This window comes from Carcharhinus amblyrhynchos, chromosome 13, assembly GCF_965287045.1.
Source record: "Carcharhinus amblyrhynchos chromosome 13, sCarAmb.v2.hapA, whole genome shotgun sequence".
Taxonomy (NCBI): domain Eukaryota; kingdom Metazoa; phylum Chordata; class Chondrichthyes; order Carcharhiniformes; family Carcharhinidae; genus Carcharhinus; species Carcharhinus amblyrhynchos.
In genome coordinates, this window is record NC_137336.1 from 11,899,615 (window position 1) to 11,925,435 (window position 25,821).

Here is a 25,821-nt window from a genome sequence, read left to right on the forward strand (position 1 = left end):
TGGTGTGTGAGTTGAGTGATTGAACGGAATTGGGGTGTGTATGATAATAAATAGCATTCTTTATAATCTAAAATACTCCCAAAATTTGCTGCTGAGATTATTTAAATTGGGACAACCACTCTGGTGTAAGAAAACCTGCACCTTTTACATATAAGCATATTGGTCACAGGCAATAAAAAAGAACAAAATTCTGTTTGTGACACTGCTCATTGCTTTCCAAGAGTGCCTGGATTCAAAAGAAGTTCACCAGGAACTCTGAACATGCCACACCTATCCAGGCTTTCAACACAAGAAATGCTCATCTTGGCAAAGCACATGGTGACCAACCATACTGGATTTTCTGGGACCACTATAGTTTGGCTTTCCTGCCTACGCTATGCATTGGAATTGTCCTGGAATTCATCTGTCACTCCATTCTTTGTGTTTTCCCATGCATCATCTCTGGAAGTCCCATGATTTGTGTGTTGGACTTATCAGTGCTTTCCAGGAGAATGTTCTATCAAAGTCACGTGGTCGAGGTTGTTCTGAAGCTCCATTATTCTTTGAGAATTGGTCGTCCTGGCACTGCAGCTCCTCCAACAACTTAATTTTCTTATTGTTGCTCTTTATGGATTAATATTTTAAAAATTCTCAGTCAGTGTCCTTCAATATGTTCATCCACTCAAACATTGTACCTTCACTGTCACTGCGTCAAAATCCTGGAAAACTCTCGCTAAAAACAGTGGGCTTACCTTTGCCTCATGGATTTCAGTGATATAAGGAAGTGACTCGTCCTTGCCTTCTCAAGGACTCTTGGGTAATAAAAATATTGTCCTAACCAGAACCGTGCAGAATGAACCCTGTTTCTCTCACTTGCTAGCCCGTTCGCCTGCCCTCCATACACTCCTTTTGTATTTTTTCATGGGTTGAGAATGACTTATGTCGCCAGCATTTACTGCCCCGTTAACTGGTGATAAGCTCTTTTGTCGGTTTCCGAGTGTCAGGGCAGTTAAGAGTCAACCATGAAGTCACCTACAGGCTAGATAGGGTAAGTAGATTTCCTTTCCCAAAAGTTGGGTTTTTACAACAGACCATTAAGTTGATATACTTTTATTTTGGATTTAATTGAAACTAAATTCATTATCTGCCAAGTTGGGATTTGAACCCCGGATCATTAGCCCAGGTTTTTTCAATTATTACTTGATTATCACAACTGCTTGTGTGACTCCTTGCCAGTTCTTGCTTGCGCACATTTTTCCCCACCACCAGAGAGGTGGGATCACTCTGAGGTGAGAGGACACTGTCACTGCTTAGCTCTTTTACAGTACATTAATATAAATCAGTGCGATTAGGTTTATTATCTTCAATGAAACTGTTATAAATGTTTGAATAAATGTTTGATCTAATTGCTTTTCATCTTTATCCTCCATTCAAAATTTGTTTCTGTTCTCTGCCTCTTGACAGGACCCATCGATTAGCGGAATTTTCCACTGGTCTGGGAACGAACGAATGACCAAGTATGAGATGGCTTGCACAATGGCGGAAATCTTCAATCTGCCAAGCAACCACCTTCGACCAGTAAGTCCCCTGCAGAACTGGTGTGCTGCTGCAGTCCGTGTACTAGGTTGCAATTCTCGCTCTCCTCCCCACCCCACCACTCCCAGCAAGATCTTGGGTCAGATTGCTGACAGCTGTAATGACAGTAGTGAAGCTTCAATGGTCCTTGTTCCTCTCTGATGGGGAGAAAGGTACACCAGGCAGTAATTGCAGCCTGGGTTTTTTTCTATTGGAAAGCGTGTGACATCAGCGTGTTTCAAATAGGCAAAGCTATTATTTTAAACAAAAAGCCTGAACATCCTGTGCAATAGAGTATCTGTCTTTTCTTCTCTATGGATGCTGTCTGACCTACTGTGTATTTCCAGTATTTTCTATTTATTCTAAGAATCCTGGCACTCTGATGCACAAAACATAGAATTTTACAGCACAGAAAGAAGCCCTTCTGCCCATTGTATCTGTGCTGGCCATCAAGCACCTTTCTATTCTAACCCAATTTTCCAGCACTTGGTTCAGAACCTTGTATGCTATAGTGTTTCAAGTGCTCATCTCAATGATTCTTAAATGTTGTGAGGGTTCCTGCCTCTGCCACCATTTCAGGCAGTGAGTTCCAGATTCCCACCACCCTCAGTGTGAAAGAGTTTTTCCTCAAATCCCTTCCTAATCTCCTGGTCTTTACCTCCCTGGTTATTGACCCCTCTACTAAGAGGAAATGTTTTTTCCTATCTATGTCCCTCATTCTTTTATACATCTCAATCTGATTCCACCTCAACCTTCTCTGCTGTAAGATCTTTATAGCTCTTCATTGCTGAAATGCTCCAGCCCAGGCAACATCCTGCTGAATCTTCTCTCCACCTAGCGCAGTCATATCCTTACTATAGTGTGGCATCTAGAACTGCACATAATACTCTAGTTGTGGTCTAACGAGCAATTTGTGCAATCCATCAGAACTTACCAGCTCTTATATTCTGCTCAGTTCATTGACATCACAGGAAATATAAGGCTGAGTTGTCAGTATTGGTAATGAAAATCGCCCTCTAACCATCTGTGGAGTCTCCAAGGTGCCAGTGTTAGCAGAAGCTGTCTAAAATTGGTGAGAAAAGAACTCCTGCAATTCTAGCAGGAGTGCAGAGATCCCAATTACATCCATTATGTGTGACCTCTGGGGAGAAAAGCTATGCTGCCAGCTGGACCTCTCAATCGTACTTTGAGCATCAGACAGTTTATAAATTGGGGGTGTTAGTATGGCCGTGGTGCAACTGGAATGTGAAGTCAGACCCCACCATTCCATCAGCCATTCCATTTTGTCGTTGGTTCAAAGCCTTTACCTAATATCAGGTTTTAGCAGCTGCCATCGGACGGGTGTTTGGAAAGGTGTCAGATAGAGGTTTTAATTGGCTGCTCAGCTTGTTTCCACTTTTATGTGGTGGTGAATTTTTTCAATCTGCTTTCAAAATAAACAACATTCGTCACACAGCACTGATTCAAGAAGGCAGTTCACCACCACCACCTCAGCGGCAGCTTGAGATGGGGAATTAATGGCGTCTTTACTAACAATGCCCTCAACCTGAGAATTAATTCAAAAGTAACACTACAAGTGACCAGAAAGCTATCAGACGGTCGCAAAACCCCAATTTATCCAGTAATGGTCTTCAATAAAAAAAACTTGCCATCCTTACACTCAGTCATAGAAATTTACAGCATGGAAACAGGCCCTTCGGCCCAACTTGTCCATGTTGGCCTTTTTTTAAACCCTGAGGCTAGTCCCCATTGCCCATGTTTGGCTCATATCCCTCTATAGCCATAGAATCATAGAAACCCTACAGTGCAGAAAGAGGCCATTCGGCCCATCAAGTCTGCACCAACCACAATCCTACCCTCAAATCCCTACATAATTTACCGGCTAATCCCTTTAACTGATGCATCTCAGGACACTATTGGGCAATTTTAGCATGGCCAATCAACCTACCCCGCACATCTTTGGACTGTGGGAGGAAATTGGAGTACCTGGAGGAAACCCACGCAGACACATAAGAACATAAGAAATAGGAGCAGGAGTAGGCCATTTAGCCCTTCGAGCCTGCCCAGCCATTCAATAAAATCATGGCTGATCTGTCGTGGCTCAGTTCCACATTCCCGCCCTCTCCCCATAACCCTTAATCCCCTCTCTTATCAAAAACCCATCAACCCGCGTCTTAAAAATATTTAGCGAGGTAGCCTCCACCACTTCAACGGGCAGAGAATTCCAGAGATTCACCACCCTTTGAGTGAAGAAGTTCCTCCTCAACTCTGTTCTAAACCACCCCCCCTTTATCTTGAGGCTGTGCCCCCTAGTCCTACTATCCTTTCTGAGTGGGAAGAGTCTCTCCACCTCTATCCTATCCATCCCATTCATCATCTTATACGTCTCAATGAGATCTCCCCTCATTCTTCTAAACTCTAACGAGTACAAGCCTAATTTATTCAGCCTCTCCTCATAGCTCAACCCCCTCAACTCCAGCATCAGCCTAGTAAACCTCTGCACTCCCTCCAAGGCCAAAATATCCTTGCGTAAGTACGGCGCCCAAAACTGCACACAGTACTCCAACTGCGGCCTCACCAATGCCCTATACAGCTGCAGCAAGACCTCCCTACTTTTATATTCAATCCCCCTCGCGATGAAGGCCAGCATCCCATTCGCCTTCCTGACCATCTGCTGCACCTGCAAGCTGGGTTTTTGCGACTCATGCACAAGGACCCCGAGGTCCCTCTGCACCGTCGCCTGCTGCAGTTTTTCTCCACGTAAGTAATAATCCTTCCTACCATTATTCCTACCAAAGTGGACCACCTCGCACTTGCCAACATTAAATTCCACTTGCCATTTCCTGGCCCATTCGCCCAGCCTATCTAGATCCTTCTGTAGACTCTCCCCACCCTCCGCACAATTTGCCTTTCCACCAATTTTGGTGTCATCAGCAAATTTCGACACCCTACACTCGGTTCCCTCCTCCAGATCATCTATATAAATGGTAAATAGCTGAGGCCCCAGCGCCGACCCCTGGGGCACTCCACTAGTCACCATCCGCCAATCCGAATAGCACCCATTGACCCCCACTCTCTGCCTCCTATTTGACAACCAATCCTCTATCCACGCTAACACCCTACCCCCAACTCCATGCCCCCTTACCTTCTGCAATAACCTCTTGTGAGGTACCTTGTCAAACGCCTTCTGAAAATCAAGAAAGACCACATCCACCGGCTCTCCTCTATCCACCACCCTAGACACATCCTCATAGAACTCCAGTAAATTTAGAACATAGAACATAGAACATAGAACACTACAGCACAAACAGGCCCTTCGGCCCACAAGTTGCGCCGACCACATCACCTACCAACCTACAGACCTATCTATAACCCTCAATCTCATTAAACCCCATATACTCATCCAGAAGTCTTTTAAAAGACCCCAGCGAGTTCGCCTCCACCACCACTGACGGCAGCCGATTCCATTCACTCACCACCCTCTGAGTGAAAAACTTACCCCTAACATCACTTCTGAACCTCCCTCCCCGCACCTTAAATCTGTGTCCTCTCGTAGCGACCATTTCAAACCGGGGAAATAGCCTCTGAGAGTCCACCCTATCTATTCCTCTCAACATTTTGTAAACTTCTATCAGGTCGCCTCTCAACCTTCGTCTCTCCAGGGAAAAGAGTCCCAGCTCCCTCAACCTAACTTCATAAGGCATGCCTCCCAGTCCAGGCAACATCCTTGTAAATCTCCTCTGCACCCTTTCAATAGCTTCTACATCTTTCCTATAGTGAGGCGACCAGAACTGCGCACAATACTCCAAATGAGGCCTGACAAGGGTCTTATAAAGTTCCAGCATTACCTCCCGACTCCTAAACTCAATCCCTCGATTAATGAAGGCCAGTACACCATACGCCTTCTTGACCACCTCCTCCACCTGCGAGGCCGATTTAAGAGTCCTGTGGACCCGGACCCCAAGATCCTTCTGCTCCTCAACACTACTCAGACTTCTGCCCTTAATAGTGTACTCGTTCATCCCGTTGGTTCTGCCAAAATGGACGACAACACATTTATCCGCGTTGAAGTCCATCTGCCACTTCTCCGCCCAGTCCTGCATCCTATCTATGTCCTGCTGCAACTTTTGCCATCCTTCCAGATCATCCACAACACCACCGACCTTCGTGTCATCAGCGAACTTACTTACCCATCCCTCCACTTCCTCATCCAGGTCATTTATGAAAATGACAAACAACAAGGGTCCCAGAACAGATCCTTGAGGCACTCCGCTGGTGACTGACCTCCATTCAGAAAAAGCCCCATCCACAACCACAATTTGTCAGACACGACTTCCCTTTAAGGAAACCGTGCTACGTCTGCTCTATCAAGCAGTTCCCCTCAAGATGCCTCGTTATTTCCTCCTTGATGACGGATTCTAACATTTTACCTACAACAGACGTTAAACTAACAGGCCTATAATTCCCCGCCTTTGTCCACACAGACGGTGACCAAGCCAGGAATCAAACCCAAGCTCCTGGAACTGTGAAGCAGCAGTGCTAACCACTGTGCCGCTCCAACCACTGTGTTACTGTGTTGCCCCAGTGTGGCCTTACCTTTGTCTTGTACAACTTCGACAAGATGTTCCAACTCCTGTATTCAATGTTCTGACCAATGAAACCAAGCATGCTGAATGCTTTCTTCACCACCCTGTCCTCCTGTGATGCCATTGACCATCTATTGACTAGTCCAGGTAAAGGTTGATTGGAATGATAAAGGGAGGGGAGAGGTGGAGGATGGTGGTGGGGGTGGGAGGGGAGTCCTACAGTCATGAGCCCTCATGGGGTAAAGGGAAACAAATCATTAAATGTTGAATGCAGGCAGTTTTTTTGAAAATCAGATTTGAATTGAGAGGATACTTACCAGGAAATGATGAACAGGCTGCTTTCTCCGGAACAGCAAAGGCTAAGGGATAACCTGAAAAAGGTTGTTTAGATTATGAAAGGATTGGTGTGGTTTGATGTAGACGAGATATTTCTAATTGAAGGCAAAACCAAAGCTAGTGGTTGTAGGTAATATATTTAGCATAGATGGAGCATTGGTGAACAGACAGGAAGCAGAAATTAGGGCTAAATAGGGTATTTTCAGGTTGACAGACTGTAAATAAAAGAAAGCTGTAAGGTTCAGTTTTGAGGCCTTTACTATTTGCAATCCATGTTAATGGATACGTTACATTCAGTCTCTTTGTCTAAGTTCACTGATGATACAAAGTTCTGTATTTTGTGAGGCCTCACCTGGAATGCTGCATACAGTTTGATCCCCTGACCTTAAAAAAGATATAGTAACATGGGAGGCAGTCCAAAGGAGATTCACCAGGCTAATTCCAGGGATGAGAGAGTTGTCCTACCAAGAGAGACTAAATAGTCTGTGTCTGTATTCCTTGAAGTTTAGAAGATTGAGGATGGCCTTATTCAAATGGTTAAGATGCTGAGGGGGTCTTGACAGGGTGGATGGTGAAATGTTTTGACTAGTTGGAGAGTCTTGAACAAGGGGCGTAGCTATGTGATAGAGGGCCGGTCATTTAAAACTGAAGTGTGTAGAAATTCCTTCTCGCAAAGGGTGGTGAATCTCTGGAATTCTCTGCCCCAAAGGATGGTTCAAAGCGGAGGTGGATAAATGTTAAGTAGATTGAGGGATAGAGGGCTGTGGGTAAATGGCACAGAGAAGGAGCTGAGGCCGGCATAGGTCAGCTATGATGGTGGGGCAGGCTTAAAGAGCCTGGTGGCCAACTTCTGCTTGTGTTTCTTGCGTTAGGAATATAAGGTGCGAGGAAGATAAAGACTGCAAGAAAGATGTAGATAGATTGTGAGTGATAACAAGGTGATATTCAAGTGTAATGTAAGAAGTATGAGATAATTCACTTTGGTTGTAAAAACAGGAAAGCAGAATATTTTAAGCCTGCTTGTGACAATAGTAAACTTTTTTTAAGTAGTAATTTGGTAGCACAGAACTTGAGTATTGCTGAAAAAGTCATTGTCGAAGCTTTTCATCTTGCACTTATCAGGGCAATTGCAAAAAATACCAATGTCAGGCTCTGCAAGCAAGGGTTGGTTGCGTATGGTCTGTACTTGTCCATTACAAATAGTGAAAGGGGCATGTTGTTTGAAATGATCTGCCAGTCTGGGACATACGGCCAATATACTTAGCTTCACAGTGAAACTCATAAACCACATTACTCATTCTGTGATGGGCAGAATGTCTATGGTTTGACAGCAGCAACATGTTGGTGGTGAATACCAGTTGTGTTACTGCTGCATACTAGCAGTGTGCAACAGCAAGCATCACCTGTTGTTCAAAACGTCTGAGATACCTTACCTTACTCTGTCAGATTAATTGGACAAAGAGTGGGCACTTGCCAGCCAATCAGCAGTCTTCTGCAATATAAAGTTGGTGTTTCCTCTAACATTGGTATTCTTGTGATTGTCCTGAGAGTGCAAGATAAAAAACTTCCGCACACTGTCTCTTTTCAGCAATATTTTCTAAAGGATGTAAAATTTCTGATGGTTCACCCAAACTTGGTGTACCTGTAAAAGGAACACACAGTTAGTGTTCTGGTGCAGCAGAGTAGGCAAATGGCATGTTCATCTTTATTAAAAAGGGATTGGAGTATGGGAATAAAGAAATCTTGCTATAGTTGTATGGCCTACATAGTAGTGTTTGTTTTGTGCAGTTTTGAGCTCCATACCTGAGGAGTGCCATACTTACAATAGAGCTGGTATGGTAAAGGTTCACTAGATTAGCTCCTGGGACAAGGGAGCTGATCGTTGAGAGACTGAGTAAACTGGGCTTGCAGTCTGGATATAGGAAAATGAGAGCTAATTTCATTGAAACATACAAGATTCTGAAGGGGCTTTACAAGATGGATGCAGGTTTGCTTCCCCATGCTGTGGAATCTAGAACATGGGGCATACAGTCTCAATTCTTTAGTAGTGGGATGAGAAAGTTCCTTAATGAGACCCCAGAGAATTGTGGATGCCCCAATATTGAGTCTATTTGATGGAATTTTGATGTCAGGGACTCAAAGGACACAAAGAATGTGGAGATGAGGTAGAAGACCCCTGCCCTCCTTTATGCTTTGGAGACCCACAGCAGGCACCTTCAGAACGCTAAAGTACCACCACCACCAGTGCTCCAAATCTTGTGGCAAGAAAGCTAATTCATCAACAGCATCCTCTCCCAAGTCAAGTTGCCCAGCGTCGAGGCACTAATTAGTTAGAACTAGCTTTGTTGGGCTGGACATCTCATTTGTGTACATGAGACCAAGCTCCTGAAGCAGTTGCTATATTTGGAACTTGGTTGTGGCGGGAGACTCTCAGGAAAACAGCAGAAGCTCTTTAGGGATGTTCTCAAAGTGTTCCTGAAGGGGTCAAACATCCCCACCAACTCATGGGAGTGCCTGGCTTGTGACCGACCAAAATGGAGGTTTATGTGGGAAAGCACCAAACACATCAAAAAACTTTCTTGGGAAAGTCCAAAGTCTCAGTGTTGAAAGGTCAGATAGATAGGTCCAGTGTTGTTGTTGTTGTTCAAACCACTTGTCCCACAAGTGGCCGAGCCTGCAGATTGTGCATTGAACTTATCAGCCATCTCAGAGCGGGAGCAAATCATCGTCAACCTCGATGGACAGCGGATGGAGACGAATTGAACGGGACAAGCTCTAAGAGCCTAATGGTCTACTTTTCTTATGTCTCAATGCAGTCCAGATGCCACTGAACTCTCCTAGTGGAATTAAAAGTGAAATTGAATGGAAGACTGAAAATATTCCCCCGTGCTGCTTAGGCTTTCCTGTTCATACTGTCTCTAGTGTAATTGTTTTGGAACAGATACAAGTGATGTTACTACCCACAGATTTGCCTGTTGCTTATCACTGTGCATGTATCACAGTGCTAGACAGGTGGAGTTTGTACAGTATTGAATGCTGGGGAATGAACTCTGTGATCTTTTGTTCAGCAGCTGGCCTGAGCCCTGCTGATGTTCACCGATTGAATATCCTGCTCTGGGGCACTTACCTGTTGTTAGATTAAACTCGAAGAGCCATCATCTGCCAGTGTGTTGTTAAATGTTGCACCATCTGGTTCTGAGTCTGTCAACAAGAAGTCCTGAGATCATTGCTAATCTGAATGTAATTAAGAGATGCACCATTATCATTTTAAACTATCGGAATCGCCATGTTGTAAATTCTGTACCTTTTCAACAGGCAAAACTTGAGCTGCAAACTTCACACAGACACAGAATCCAAGGCCAGAATTGAACCCTGGAGTTGTGAGGCAACAGTGCCACCACTGGAAGCAGTTTCTCCATATTTACTCCATCAAAACTATTTATGATTCCAAAAACCTCTACTAAATAGTCATGATCATTTTCGGCGCAGATGATGTCCATTCATCCTCTCGAGTCTGTGCTGGTTGCTCACATAACAATCCAGTTAGTCTCACTCCTTGCTTAGTCCCTGTAGCCCTGCAAGTGCCATTCAAGTTATTTTTGAAATCCTTGTTTCTTCATCCACCTCCTTCTTTGACAGCCAGTTTCAGGTTATTATCACTTGCAGGGTTTTAAAAAGTTCTTCCTGACTTTTTCCCCGTAGTATCCCTTGGCCAAAATCTTAAATTGGTGTTGCCTGATCCTTGTACAGATGGGAAGAGATTTTCCTACTTTCCCCTAAGCTTGTTATAATCTTTTGCACATTTTAAATCTCCCTTAAATGTCCTTTGCTCTGAGGAGAACAACCCCCAACTTTTCCAACCTATCCTTGTAACGAAAAATCCCCCATTCCTTCAACCATTCTGGCAAACCTCCACTACCCCTCACTCGATAACCTTTGCATCTTTCCCAAAGTGTCCAGAACGAAAGGCAATACTCCATTTGTGGTCTAATCAGAGCTTTATATACGTTCAGTAAATCTTTCCTCCTTTTGTGCTCAATGCCTGTATGCCTGAGGCAGAGAATGGGGGTCAATGGGTGCTATTCGGATTGGCGGTTGGTGACTAGTGGAGTGCCCCAGGGGTCGGTGCTGGGGCCTCAGCTATTTACCATTTATATAGATGATCTGGAGGAGGGAACCGAGTGTATGGTGTCGAAATTTGCTGATGACACCAAGATTGGTGGAACGGCAAATTGTGCGGAGGGTGTGGAGAGTCTGCAGAAGGATCTAGATCGGCTAGGCGAATGGGCCAGGAACTGGCAAATGGAATTTAATGTTGGCAAATGTGAGGTTGTCCACTTTGGTAGGAATAATGGTAGGAAGGACTATCGCTTACATGGCGAAAAACTGCAGCATGCGACGGTGCAGAGGGACCTCGGGGTCCTTGTGCATGAGTCGCAAAAACCCAGCCTGCAGGTGCAGCAGGTGGTTAGGAAGGCAAATGGGATGCTGGCCTTCATAGCGAGGGGGATTGGATATAAAAGTAGGGAGGTCTTGCTGCAGCTGTATAGGGCACTGGTGAGGCCACAGCTGGAGTACTGTGTGCAGTTTTGGTCGCCGCACTTACGCAAGGATATTTTGGCCTTGGAGGGAGTGCAGAGGAGGTTTACTAGGCTGATACCGGAGTTGAGGGGGTTGAACTATGAGGAGAGGCTGAATAAACTAGGCTTGTACTCGTTAGAGTTTAGAAGAATGAGGGGAGATCTCATTGAGACATATAAGATGATGAATGGGATGGATAGGATAGAGGTGGAGAGGCTCTTCCCGCTCAGAAAGGACAGTAGGACTAGAGGGCACAGCCTTAAGATAAAGGGGGGGCGGTTTAGAATGGAGTTGAGGAGGAACTTCTTCACTCAAAGGGTGGTGAATCTCTGGAATTCTCTGCCTGTTGAAGTGGTGGAGGCTGCCTCGCTAAATATTTTTAAGACGCGGGTTGATAGGTTTTTGATAGGCAAGGGGATTAAGGGTTATGGGGAGAGGGTGGGAATGTGGAACTGAGCCACGACAGATCAGCCATGATCTTATTGAATGGCGAGGCAGGCTCGAGGGGCTAGATGGCCTACTCCTGCTCCTATTTCTTATGTTCTTATGAATCCCAAGATCCTATCTGCTTTAAAGATCTATGCACATGCACTCCCAGGTTGGCCTGTGTCCCTGTCCACCTTTTAGAGCAGTGTTGTTGCCTCTTCCTACTCTTTCTGCAAAATTGCAGCACTTGGTATTTCTCTGTTAAATTCCGTCTGCCACGTATCTGCCCATTCAGCCAGCCAATGTCCTGTTACAGGCAATTTGTATCATTCCTACTGTTTACCACTCCAAGTTTACCATCTGCAGATTTAGAAATCTTACTCTCTATTCCAAGATCCTTGCCCTGTGCCTTGAACCATATAAAACCCTCTCTGTCCCTATTAGGATCCACTCCACCTCTTAATACTTGCTTCCTTCTCATACTTTCTCTTTACTACCTTTGCTTTCCTCTTCATGTTTGACCTGGCTTTCACTTGAAGAGCTCAGCTAAATACCCTCATTTTGGAATTGGGTGCCTGGTTTGGTGGTGGAGGCAGAAACCTTTAACTCATTTAAAAGGTACCTAGATATGTATTTAGTTTACTGCAACCTGTAAGGCTATGGACTGGATGCTGGAAGGCGGGATTAGAACGGGCAGCTAGTTTTCTATTTCTCAGCCAGTACAGGCATGATAGGCCGAATGGGAATCTTTATCTCCCTCTATCCCGGGTGCCTCCGTTTGTTGGAATGTTGTCAGTCACTGGTTCCATCTCATCTTGGCTAGATCCCTGCTCATTACATTGAAGTATGCCCTCTTGTGGTCTAGAAGTTCTACATTAGATTGTTACTTGTTTTCCTCCATTACTAATCAAAACCTTATGAATCAAGAGCTAGAGTGGGAAAGTGGAGTTGGAAGGACATCAGCCATGATTGAACCATGGAACATTTAGGGCACAGGAGGAGGCCATACAGCCCATCGTGCCTGTACTGGCTGAGAAATAGAACACTAGTTGCCCGTTCTAATCCCATTTCCAGCATCCAGTCCGTAGCCTTACAGGTTGCAGCACGTTAGATGCATATCCAGGTACTTTTTAAATGGATTAAAGGCTTCTGCCTCCACTACCAAACCAGGCACACAATTCCAAACATCTATCACTATCATTCCTCTCATGCTCCCTCTAATCCTATCACCAATCACCTTAAATGGGTGTCCCTTGCTAATTGACCTCTCTACAAGGGGAAACAGGGCCATCAGGACCCTTATAATTTTGTGTCTGTCAACCCATGACAGTACGTTGCCTCCTATCCCATGTGCTTTTATTTGGCTAATTAACCTGCTGTGGGGGACTTTATCAAAAGCCTTTTGAAAATCCAAATACGCTACACCCATTGAGTCTCCTTCATGTATCTTGTGAAAGTATTGTTTCTTGCACGCTATACATCCATGGTATGCATAGGGGAGAAGATGCAGAATATAGTGTTACAGTTATAGCTAGGGTGCAGAGAAAGATCAGCTTAATGTATGGTAGGTCCATTCGAAAGTCTGATGGCAGCAGGCTGCCTTGAGTCAGTTGGTACACGATCTCAGACTTTATCATTTTCCCAATGGAAGAAAGTGGAAGAGAGAATGTCTGGGGTGTGTGGGGTCTGTGATTATGCTGATTGCTTTTCTGAGGCTATGGAAAATGTAGATTGAGTCAGTGGCTAGAAGGCTGATTTGTGTGATGGACCGGCTACGTTTACAACCCTTTGTAATTTCCTGCGGTCTTGGTCAGAGCAGGAGCCATACCAAGCTGTGATACAACCAGAAAGAATGCTTTCTGCGGTGCATCTGTTAGGTGAGAGTCATCTTCTGAGAAAGTAGAGGCTTGGTGGGCTTTCCTAACTATAGTGTTGGCATGGAGGACCAGGACAGATTGTTGTGATCTGGATACCTAGATTCCAGCATTATCCCTACGACTGGTGTAAGGCTAACAGGTCTGTAATTCCCTGTTTTCTCTCTCACTCCCTCCTTAAATAGTAAGCCCTGTAATGGAGCCACGTGTTTTAGTCAAATGTTTCCTTTCTATCTATAGAAGCTTTTACAGCCCGTTTTATGCTTTTTGCTACATTATATTCATATTTTACTCTCCCTTTATCCTTTTCTTGGCCTTCCTTTGTAGTATTCTGAAAAGAAAACCTTCCAATCCTCATGTTTACTCCTATTTCTGGCAACATCATAAATAAGGCTTTTCCTTTAATCCTGTACAATGCTTAATTTCCTTTATTAGTCACAACTTTTTTTGGGTTTTTCCACTCTGAAGGAACGTATGAGTGACGTGCCATGTAATAAATCTTTGAAGACTATCTACTGCCTCACACACTGTCATATATCTTTTCATGTCTGCTCCTGCTCCCTTTTTTTTGTTCTATTCTGGAAAAACATCTTTTAGTCACAATTATAATAACATGGAGAAAATGTCACATGCATACAGGAGTAATCCATTCAGCCTCTTGGGCCTGTTAGAGAATGTCCTTCAGTCCCTCAGAACAGCGCCGTCATTTAATAAGATCGTGGATGATCTACATCTTCACTCCATTTACCCACGTTGGTTCCTTACCAACAGATTCAAGGAGACAGCTTCTTTCCTACTGTTACCAGACTTTTGAACAGACTTCTCATATACTGAACTGACCACCTCTGCACCTTCTCTGTTGCTGTGACACTACATTCTGTTCCACTCCCCTGCTGTACTTATGTATGATGTGGAGATGCCGGCATTGGATTGGGGTAAACACAGTAAGAAGCCCCACAACACCAGGTTAAAGTGTAACAGGTTTGTTTGGCAGCACAAGCTTTTGGAGTGCTGCTCCTTCATCAGGTGACTGAGGTCTTGTATTGAGTTTGTGTCTTTATATGCCCTATTTGTGAACACAAGTCCTCACTCACCTGATGAAGGAGCAGCACTCCAAAAGCTTGTGCTGCCAAATAAACTTGTTGGACTTTAACCTGGTGTTGTGAGACTTCTTATTGTACTTACATATGGCATGATTTATATGGCTAGCAGGCAAAACAGTACTTTTCATTGTATCCCGATACATCTGGCAATAAGTCAAATCAAAGCTTTCTTACAGAAAAATCTATCTATCCATTTTGAAATTTTCAATGAACATGCTGCCTCAATTGCGTTTTGGGGAGGGAGGGGTGGGGGTCCCAGTTTTTGCTTGCTTGCCTGCCTGACTGAATGTGGTAACATACTTCCTGGTGTTAACCAGTGAACGCCACCTCCCCGCCCCCCGCTCCCCCCCCCCTCACTGAATGGCCTCCCCCCTCCACCACCACCACCAGTGAATGGCTTTCTCCCACCTCCTCCATAGCCATGCTCCTTGACCAGGTGCTGATCAACCTTCCTTATATTTTCTCTGGCCTGCTGACAGTTCTTGCCTGATTTTTGCTCCTGTGAAGTATGTCTATGTTTGTCTATGTTTCAGGTTGCTCTGTAAATGCAAGCTATTGTTGTGGAGCCACTTTAATGCAATGTTTCTTTGATTGGAACAGTCACTTCTCACTCTCTGCTCCCTCCAGGACACAGATTGCGCTCATGACGGTGCCCTTCGACCCCGAGATGTCCAGCTGGACTGCTCCCGTCTGGAGAGGATGGGGATTGGGCAGCGGACCCCATTCCGAATGGGAATACGACGCTGCCTTTGGCCTTACCTCCTGGACAAGCAGTGGCGGCAGACGGTGTTTCACTGAGACTCTAACCTGGTGAAAGAGGTCGGCGTGGGGGAGGGATTGCAGCAAGAAGTGAAATTCGATGGAAAAGCACAAGTGTCAGAGTTTCAGACAATTCTCTCCTCAGCCCCAGAGAATATTTTTTGAGAGATTATATCTGTGTAGGCTCTCTGCTGTTGCACACCTTGCACATCACTGATTTACTCATTCCACTTGTCCATGGGTAGACTTTACAATAGTATATGCACATTTTAAACTGTTTCCTTTCTGCTTTGCTCTGTAATTTTGTTTGTATGTGCATAGTGGTTTGTACTTGTTTTTATCTTGTTTTGACACTCCTGTTGGTGTGGGAACAAAGCCAGTAGATATTTTGTGATGAAATGGTATGTTGGAATTTGCCAATCCTTCCCACGTCCTTTCCACATCCTTCCCCAACCCACACTTAATACTGTGTAGCCACTAACTGGAAAAATGATTTCAGCTGAGGTGGTTTCAGTGTCCAGAGTGGATGATTGGTAGAATTTAACCACTGCTGGTCCCCTGTTTGTCTCCCTATTGCGCTATCTCTCTCTCTCTCTCTCTCCCCCCCCCCCCTCCCTTATCGTGTTCTCTCTCTTTATCATTCGCGCTCCCACGCCTATCATGCTTGTTCTATCGCCTGCATCCTGTCTATCGCATTCACACCTTGTCTTGCTTGCGGTTTTCTCTCCACTTCTTGGGTTTGCAGTAATTCCCTTTCACTCACTGTCTCTGCATTGCAATAGACACAGTCCATCAAAATTCACAAAGTGCTTATCCCTGTCTCCTTCTGTCTCTCGTTGTAAAAATTTAGCCTGGGCACTGCCTGCCTACCAGAACTCTCTCTTTTGGGGCTGACTGCTTCACAGCTGAGCCCGATCCTGCTTTTTTTCACTTGTACATCGGTACCAGAACTTACTGGACCACAATCAGGAACTGGAGCCCTCACTGATTTTGAACTCCCTCTTCCCTTCAATTCCCAAGCTTAATCAAGATGCAGTGAGAGCAATTCTGACTCCCCTCCTGATGCCACCCAAGTTGGCCTGGTGGTTCTGGTATTGCATGAGCCCCACCAGAAACCAATTCCTCTCAATCCCATGACTCGTTGACTGGCAGCAGGTGGTGAGCATAAAGCTGTTAGATTATCAGTAAAAATCCAACAGTTCACTCCGGTCCTTCAGGGAATGGAATCTGCCATCCTCCACAGCTTTGGTCTGTCCCCACACTGCATGTCTAAGTCTTAATACCTGTGGGGCACATGAGGAAATAAATCAGTGTTACTTGCAGGGAGTGACAGTGAGTTGATTTTGAGACTAAAGTTCATTTTAAAGCCTTTGGTGAAGAGAGATGACTTCAAGTTTCTAAGAGTTGGGAAATTGATCCAATGACTTTCACTGTTTCAATTTGTTCATGTTTTGAATCAAAGTTCCTGCACTGGAATCGCTAATGAGGAAACAGTTTTGAATGTGATTTTTATTCAGGGCTGATTGCTGTTTTGTTTTCCATTTGTGAACCATGTTTTCGGCAGGTAAAGTTTTAATCCTTGCTGACTTTTCCAGTTGATCAATAATTGCAAACAGCAGAAGCTTCTGGTTTCTAATCTCTGTTTTGTCTTTCAGTGCGTCAATCCTTGTCTTGCTTTCTCAGTGATTGTTCTGTTTAGGTCCCATCTTATCCAGATATAGACGTTCCACCAGACAGATCATGTAAGACTTGTTGCCATCTATAAGTTTGAGGTGGTCCGTGGTTTTGCTATTCGATATTAGCAGAGGACCATAGGAAAAGGAGTCTCAGGTTGTGAGTGTGTAGAAACTGAACAGGAATGAGCTCTGTAAACACACCAGTTCACCATTTCCACTCCAGACCCGTCCATTGCTGGGAAATTGGCACGTCCGCTGCCATGCTGGTTTCTCGCTTTCTCTGCTTCACTCCAACTATGAATCTTGCTCCAAACAATCGGTGCAAGGAATGGAAAAACATATCATGAAGATGCATTGTGCGAGGTTCACCTGGGACTGGGTCAGTGTAGAAAATGCTTTGTCCCGTATCTAACCTGTGCTGTACCATACCTGCCTGGGAGTATTAGGGGCAGTGTAGAGGAAATTTTACTGTTGAGTTAAATTCAGAGGCATTCCTTGCCCATTAATGTGGCTGATTGTGAATGTCCTCTTGGCTCTGAATGTCTAGCTGAAAGCTGCCAAACCAGTCTACACTGCCAGCTTCCTTTTTACTTTGTTTATTTGCTGAAGATGTATTGATTATCTTTTGTAATTTTTGCTTCAAGTCAATGCTGTCTTTTTGAGAATCATTTGTGGTGTGGGATTGCTGTCCCATGCACACATTCCTGAGGCACTGTGCAAATGATTATCACCTGTTTGTGTCTCAATGGAGCTGGGCAAAGGGCTATAAATTTGCCTAAAATATTCCCATTAAACATGGACCAAGATCTGATGGCGGAGGATTCCTAGTTCAAAGCTTCCCTCTTGGTCTGCTTCATTTCCTGGCCCAGCATTCCTTCTCATCCCCAAAGGTGTTAACTCTCACTGAAAATTGGCTCCATAAGTTCAGTCATGTTTCTGACCTGTCAGCCAAGTGCCCATTCCTTGCTTGTGTGAGTAGGCTACTCAACTGCTAAAGCATCACATATTTTCACTTGACCAAGCCCTTCTACTCGTGCACATTCCCGCACGGTAGAGAAAGGCTGAATCCAGAGCCTTGTGGCACATTCCTCAGTGAGATTGTCATTCTGTGCAGCAGACTGTAGCAGAGGACACTTTGACGTGACTCCGTTCTGGTACATGTATCGCTCTAACTTAATGAAAATGTTGTGCAAATTGTGAAACTGGTCAAACACTCCCAGTAGTTACAATCAATACACATCTGTGAAAACTGGAGTCTCTGTCTATCTTTATATCTGCAAACACTGTAGTGAACAAATAATTGCAACCTCTTAAATGTGTAACTCAAAGGAATAATGCTTTTCACATCACGTCCTGTAGAGAGATATATAGAGAATTTATTAATAAAACTTCTACAAAAATGTTGTTTGTTTCTTTCAAAGTGTACAGGGCGAATGGGATCATAGTTATGGGGAGAAAGCAGAATTAGGCTATTGTGTTGGAAGATCAGCCATGATCGTGATGAATGATGGAGCAGGCTGGAAGGGCCAAATGGCCTCTTCCTGCTCCTGTCTTCTATGTTTCTATGTTTCTATGTTTTACAGTGTGCAACGTTTTGGTACTAACCGTCTAGTTTTCTTTAACAAATATGCTACCAACTAGAGTCATAGAGATATACAACAAATAAGTGGTAAAAGGATATGAAGAGGTGATGATTGGTTGTGATCTAATCCTAACCGCACCTCAGGTGAAGAACAAGGTTGAGAAGGTGGGGCCTTCATGAATAACCTCATGAATCACAGCCTATGGTCACCTGGGACTATGGTGACTTTGTTTTAGTAAGAGGAGGAATGGGCCAATTAGAGTCTGAAAAGGAATGATACACGGAGACAGAGAGGTTATGGGTGAAGTATACCTGAGTATTTTACATCTGTCTTTAACAAGGATGAAGATGTTGCCAAAATTACAGTAAAAGACAAGGTAGTTGAGATAATGGATGAGCTAAAAATTTAACAAAGAACAAAGAAAATTGCAGCACAGGAAAAGGCCCTTCAGGTCTCCAAGCCTACACCGAGCATGCTGCATGACTGAACTAAAACCCCTTACCCTTCTGGGGACCATATCCCTCTATTCCCATCCTAGTCATGTATTTGTCAAGACGTCCCTTAAAAGTCACTATCGTATCTGCTTCCACTACCTCCCCTGGCAATGAGTTCCAGGCACCACCACCTTTTGTGTAAAAAAAAATTGTCTCATATGTCTCCTATAAACCTTGCCCCTCGCACCATAAACTTATGTCCTCTAGCAATTGACTCTTCCACCCTGGGAAAAAGCATCTGACTATACACTCTGTCCATGCATCTCATAAATTTTGTACTCTTTATCAGACTTTATCACTTGTTGTTCCAGTGAGAATAAACTAAGCTTCTCCAACCCTTCCTCACAGCTAATGCCCTCCATACCAAGCAACCTCCTGGTAAATCTTTTCTGTATATTCTCCAAAGCCTCTCCATTCTTTTGGTAGTGTGGCAACCAGAATGGACAACTATATTCCAAATGTGGCCTAACTAAGACTATAAAGCTGCAAAATGACATGCCAATTTTTAAACTCAATGCCCTGGCTGATGAAGGCAAGCATGCTGTATGCCTTCTTGACTATCTTCTCCCCCTGCATTGCCACTTTCAGTGACCTGTGTATCTGTACACCCAGATCCCTCTGCTATCAATATTCTTCCATTTATTGTATATTTCCTATCTGTATTAGACTTTCCAAAATGTATTACCTCACATTTGTTCAGATTAAACGTCATCTGCCATCACTCCGCCCAAGCCTCCAGCTGACCTATATCCTCTGATAGTCCTCTTTGCTATCCACAAATCCACCAACCTTTGTGTCATCAGCAAACTTACTAATCAAACTAGTTACATTTTCCTCCAAATCATTCATGTATATTACAAACAGCAAAGAGACATTTCAAAGGCTGGCTGTTCTCAAAAATTGACAAGTCACCAAGAGATGGGTCTGGGGATGGTGAGGGTGGAACTAAGGGTGGAAATTGGAGTTATTGGCTATAATCTTTCAATCTTCTTTAGACACAGGCAGTGACGGAGATCTAGTTTTTTTTAAAGTTTATTAGTGTTACAAGTAAGTTTACATTAACACCGCAATGGAGGGTGAAAATTTCCTAGTCACCATATTCTGTTGTTTGTTCAGGTACCTGAGGGAAAATTTAGCAGAGCCGACGCATTTAACCAGCACGTCTTTCGGATTGTGGCAGGAAGCTGGAGCACTGGGAGGAAACACGGGGAGAACGTGCAGACGCCACACAGACAGTGACCCAAGCCAGGAATCAAACCCAGGTCCCTGGCTGTGTGAGGCAGTAATGCTAACTAAAGTGCTGCTCAGCCTGGAGTATTGCAATTGTTACACCTTTGTTCACGAAAGGGTGAAAAGATAAACCAGCAACTACAAGTCTAGCAGTTTAACCTCAGTGATGGGAAATCTTTCAGAAGCTACAAACTGAGACTTATCATTAATTTGGACAAGTGTGGATTAATTAAGGAAAGTCAACTTGGACTTGTTAAAGGCAAATATTGTTGAAGTGATTTGATTTTGTTTTTGCTGAGGTACAGATGGTTGCTGAGGATAATATGGTGGTGTACACAGACTTCCAAAACGTTTCTGATGAAGTGCCACATGATCAGCTTTTTGGAGTCCATGGAATAAAAAGGAAAGTAGTAGCATTAATACAAAGTTGACTGAGTGACAAGGAAAAAGAAAGCAGTGACGAATGCTTTCTTCCCAAACTGCAGAAAAGGTGGTATTCCCCCAGTACCAATACTAGGATCACTGCGTTCCTTTATGCATGATTTACATTTGGGTGTGAAGTTGGAAGTATTGTGAACTGAGGAGGAGGAGGATAACAGGAGATTTAAAGAGGACCTGCAGGTTGGTGGAATGGGTGGACAGAGAAAATTTAACACAATAGGGATGTAAAGTAGTATATTTTTGTAGGAAGAATGAAGAGAAGCAATGTAAAATAACGGGCACCATTTTTAAGGAGGTGCAGGAGCAGAGAAATTTGAGGGTAGGCTCTTGTTTATTGATCTTTAGTTTTATGAAAAAAATTATTGAGGTAGCAGTGCAGATTAAGAAAGTGATTACAAAGGTAAGTGTGTTCCTGGAACTTATGAATAGAGGCATAGTGTACAAAAGTAAGGAAGATGTGCATCTTCAAATAACTTTTTGGCCTCAACAGAAGTATTGTATCTATACTTTAGGAAGAATGTGTAGGCTTTCGAGAAGGTGCAGGAAACTTTGAGAATGGTTCCAGGGGTGACGGACTTCAATTACACGGATAGACTCCCAGCAATTCTGTAGGGATATTGATGTTAATGAGTAGTTTTGGTTCAGTTTACACACAATCGAAGTACGTTAACCCAGTATGGTTTTATGCTGAATTTTGGGTCACTAGTAAGGAGTCTCACAACACCAAAAGTCCAACAGGTTTATTTGGTAGCACAAGCCACAAGCTTTTGGAGTGCTGCCCCCTTCATCAGATGAGTGGGAGTTCTGTTCAGAAACGGCATATATAGATACAAACTCAATTTACAAGATAATCGTTGGAATGTTTTGGTATCTTGTCTGTCTTGCATCTGTGTAGAAACTTGATGTCTGTCGATATGCGTGATCTTCTTAGAGATCCTTTCCACTTGGAGCCAGCAGTTTGCGGTGTCAATGGTAGCTATGATGTGGAGATGCCAGCATTGGACTGGGGTAAGCACAGTAAAAAGTCTCACAACATCAGGTTAAAATCCAACTGGTTTATTTGCTAGCACAAGCCACGATATTTCGGAGGACTGCCCCCTTTGCTACCAAATAAACCTGTTGGACTTCTTAAAGTCTCACAACACCAGGTTACTGTGCTTAATCCAGTCTAACTCTGGTATCTTCACAGCACAAGGGTAGCACAGTGGTTAGCACTGCTGCCTCAGAGCCAGGGACCCGGGTTCAATTGCAGCCTTGAGTGACTGTTTTGTGGAGTCTGCACGTTCTCCATGTTTCTGCGTGGGTTTCTTTCTGGTGCTCCAGCTCCCTCCCACGCTCCAAAGATGTGCAGGTTAGGTAGGTTGGCTATGCTAAATTGCCCCTTAGTGTCTCAAGATGTGTAGGTTAGGGGGAATTAGCAGGGTAAAACATGGGATTACAGGGTAGAGCCTGGGTAAAATGCTGTGTTGGAAAGTCAGTGCAGACTAGATGGGCCAAATGGCCTCCTTCTGCACTGTAGGGATTCTATGACAAGTTCATCACATCACTTAGTGTTAGCATTGTACTCAAAATTTGAGGGAGAAAGAAAAGGCCCTTAATACAAGACATCAAGATTGAACAGTTACTGGTGTGAATCAACCTCACAATTCAAATGGTCAGCTCTGTTTTCTAAATTCAAAGTCCTGTTGTGTGAAGAAAACCAAGTGTTAAAACATTCAGCCTTGTGCAGTTTAACTTGTGATGTTTAAAGGACAGTACATAACCACCTTTGATTTTGTAAGTCTGGAAATAAATTCTGTAATTACCTTTTATAACTCTGATTGTTTTAAATTTTAATATTTGTTAGTTGAATGTGCTGTTATGTTTAGCATTCTCAAGCATTGATACACATTTTATATACACTGTGTAATAGCTATGACTTTGTAAGCTTTGTTCTGTCAGTGTAATTGACTTATACCAAGCACTGATAGAGACAACACACTAGCCAAAGCACTCGTCTAACCTTGATAAGCACCTGTTTTAATAAAGTGCTATAGATCAATTAGACATCCAGTTAATCCATGTTCCCAGACATTGCAAGCTGTCTTATCTCCAGTAGAAGCAGACATCTAAAGTGTACTCAGTGTTATTCTGGATATACTTTATTTTAGCACGTTGTAAATTTCTTCATTAGCTTTAAGGTGAAAAGCAACTATATTGCTCTATCCTTTGTTTTAAAAGTACTGCAACTCATTCCATGTAACTGCAGAGAGAATTAACATTAATCTTTAAATGACCTGTCCACAACGGTCACTGAAGGGGATCTGATTTAATACCAATTAAATGAAGTCTGAGATTGTGAAATCAAGATACCAATCATTGGAGCATGGCGGTATATTTCCTCCTGTCCTAGACAAATGGGCAAGGCAGATATTGTGAAACATTCTTTTATTAACAAAGTAACAAACAAACTTTAATGAGAGGGACAGTCCCGCAAATAATTGGCACCTTGTATCAGAGTCCACCTGCCATACAAACAGCACACTCTTCTCATGCAGTATGAATCATTGTTTTACCTGACATAGATGTTCTTGTGATTGTCCTGATGAGTGCAAGATGAAAAACTTCCACAAAATGTCTTTTTTTTTCTCAGCAATCGAGCTTTTAATGTAGGAAACCGTCAAAAGATGAGTGCTTAATTCAACAAAAATGTATCTGGAGCGAAAGAAAGGGAGGAGACTCCAAGTGGCCAAAGTTTTAAAGAGATTTAATTGTTGGGGAGTCCCATAGAGGGAATACTTGGGCCTGGACAGGTGAAAGTGTGGTTGCTGGGGGAGTGGGGGGGTGGGGGGGGCAGTGGTGGTGTGGGTGGAGAGGAATTGGGGTGGTCTGAACTGCAACTGGAAAAATGTAGAGATTGCAGAGGGCTGGAGCGCTTACAGTGATGGGGAAGGAGAAAGCCATAAAAGGATTTGAAAACGAGGAGGAACGTGTTAGAATTGAGGTTTTTCTGAGCTGGACGTCACTGTAGGTCACTGAGTGTGTGGGTGTATGATGGGTGAACAGTACTTGGTATGTGTTAGAACAGAGGCAACCGAGCATTGGATGAGTGAAGTTAACTGAGGTGGAAATTGGGAACTGGGAACTCGACCAGGACAATATTGGAGTAATCAAATCTGGAGGTAAGAAAACATGGATAAGAGTTTGAGCACGAGATAGGCTGAGGCAGCAGTGAACACAATAAGCCCCGGTATGGTACACAATTCTAAAGATAGTTCAACACCAGCAACAATTTACCACATGGTCTGCAGAGGTTCAAGAAGGCAGCTCACCACCATCTCCTCCAGAGTAATTCCCATCCAATCCCTTACTGCACCTAGTGGGGCACTAAGACAAATTTCAATCCCTTTCCATAGTTAGCAATTCCCGAACAGGTCACTAATCTGTTACCAGAAGCATACGGCTTAAGGGGCTCCACTCCACATCAAGTGTGGCTGGCCAGAAGTCTCTCCTACTCTTACTGCCAGCCATTGGTGTGTTTGGAAGGATTTCAAGTTGACACTCAACTTGTTTGACTGCATTATAAACACACATTCCTTGGCCATTGGTGGAACTTGAACCCAGAGCTTCTGGCTCAGAGCAGAGATGTTACATACTGAGCTACAAGCTCTCCCAAGGGCAATTAGGGATGGGCAGTACATGCTGGCCTTGCCAGCGATGCTCACATCCCAAGAATGAATAAAAAAAATCCTACATTCTCAATAAATTTGCACACATGAATGGAAGATTCTGGTACTTCAGAATGAGGGAAACTGCTTTGAGCGTATCATTGTATGAAGATGAATTGCACTCAAAGTTTCACAGAATTGTTATGACACAGAAGGACGGCCTATCTGCACTGCCTCCTGTAACCCTGCACATTCCTCCTTATCAGATAACAATCCAATTCCCTCTTGAATGCCTTGACTGACCCTGCCTCCACCACACAGTCAGGCAGCTCATTCCAAATCCTAACCGCTCAAGAGGTTTCTCCTCCTGTCTACCTTGCTTCTTGTACCAATTACCATAAATCTGTACCACTGGCAGAAGGTCAGAAACCAGAGGGTTTAGGGTTGTCAGTATAAGAAGCAGTGAGGAAATGAGGATACCTTTATGCAGTGAATCATTCTGATCTGGATGTGTGACCTGAAAAGGATGCTGGGAACAGATTCAGTTACTTGCAACAGGAAATTGGATAAATACTGGAAAAACCTGGGGAAGGAGTATGGGGTGTAGGATCAACAGCTCTTTCGAAGAGCTGGCCCAGACATGATGGGCTGAATGGCCTCCTGCTGTGCGGTGTGATCCTAACTCTCTTCTCTTAGCAGTTGGTGTCTTCTCACAAAGGCTTCCAACTGGATACATGGAGGCATGTGATCTAGGGGAAGGAAGAAAAAGTTGTTAGAGCTTCCTGATCACGTCCAAGAACCCAACCATCTTCAGCTGCTTCATCAGTGACTTTCCATCACGGGGTCAGAGTCAGGATGTTCGCTGATGACTGCGCAATGTTCAGCACCATTCGCGACTACTTAGATAGTGAAGCAGTCCATTCCTGCATTCAGCTAGAATTCCACAACATTCAGGCAAGTAACATTTGTGTCACACAAGTGTCACGCAATGGCCAACTCCAACAAGAGAAACGGTACTCCTATCGCTGAATCCCTTACCATCCTGGGGGTTACTATTGACCAGAAACTGAACTGGGCTAGCCGTATAAATATTATGGCTGCAAGAGCAGGTCAGAAGCTGCAGTGAGTAAGTAACTCACCTCCTGGCTCCCCAAAGCCTGTTCACCTTCTACAAGGCACAAGTCAGGAGTGTGATGGAATACTCTCCACTTGCCTGGATGGGTGCAGCTCCGACAACACTCGAGACACCATCCAGGACAAATAAGCCCATTTAATTATCATCTAACCCATCACTTTAAACATTCAATCCCCGGCTACTGACACACAGTGTGTACCAACTATAACATGTTGTCAGTAACTCGCTAAGACTCCTTAGGCAGCACCTTCCAAACCGGTGACCTCGACCACTTAGCAGGACAAAGGCAGCAGCAGACATGTAGGAACACTACCAACTACAAATTCCCCTCCAAGTCACTCACCATCCTGAAAAATGTTGGAAATACGTCGCCATCACTTCACTGGGTCACAATGC

General features: G+C 44.0%; 1 protein-coding gene across 1 annotated transcript in view; it reads left to right on the forward strand.

Annotated features, from left to right (window-relative positions):
• The window catches only part of mat2b (methionine adenosyltransferase 2 non-catalytic beta subunit methionine), a 45,082-nt gene extending 26,654 nt beyond the window's left edge, over positions 1 to 18,428 (forward strand). Inside the window, exons 6-7 of the mRNA XM_080201293.1 lie at positions 1,444 to 1,557; positions 15,088 to 18,428. Coding sequence (XP_080057419.1) covers positions 1,444 to 1,557; positions 15,088 to 15,258 — 285 coding nt within the window. The 3' untranslated portion in view covers positions 15,259 to 18,428. The remainder of the gene's footprint in view (positions 1 to 1,443; positions 1,558 to 15,087) is intronic.
• Positions 18,429 to 25,821: the final 7,393 nt, after the last annotated feature.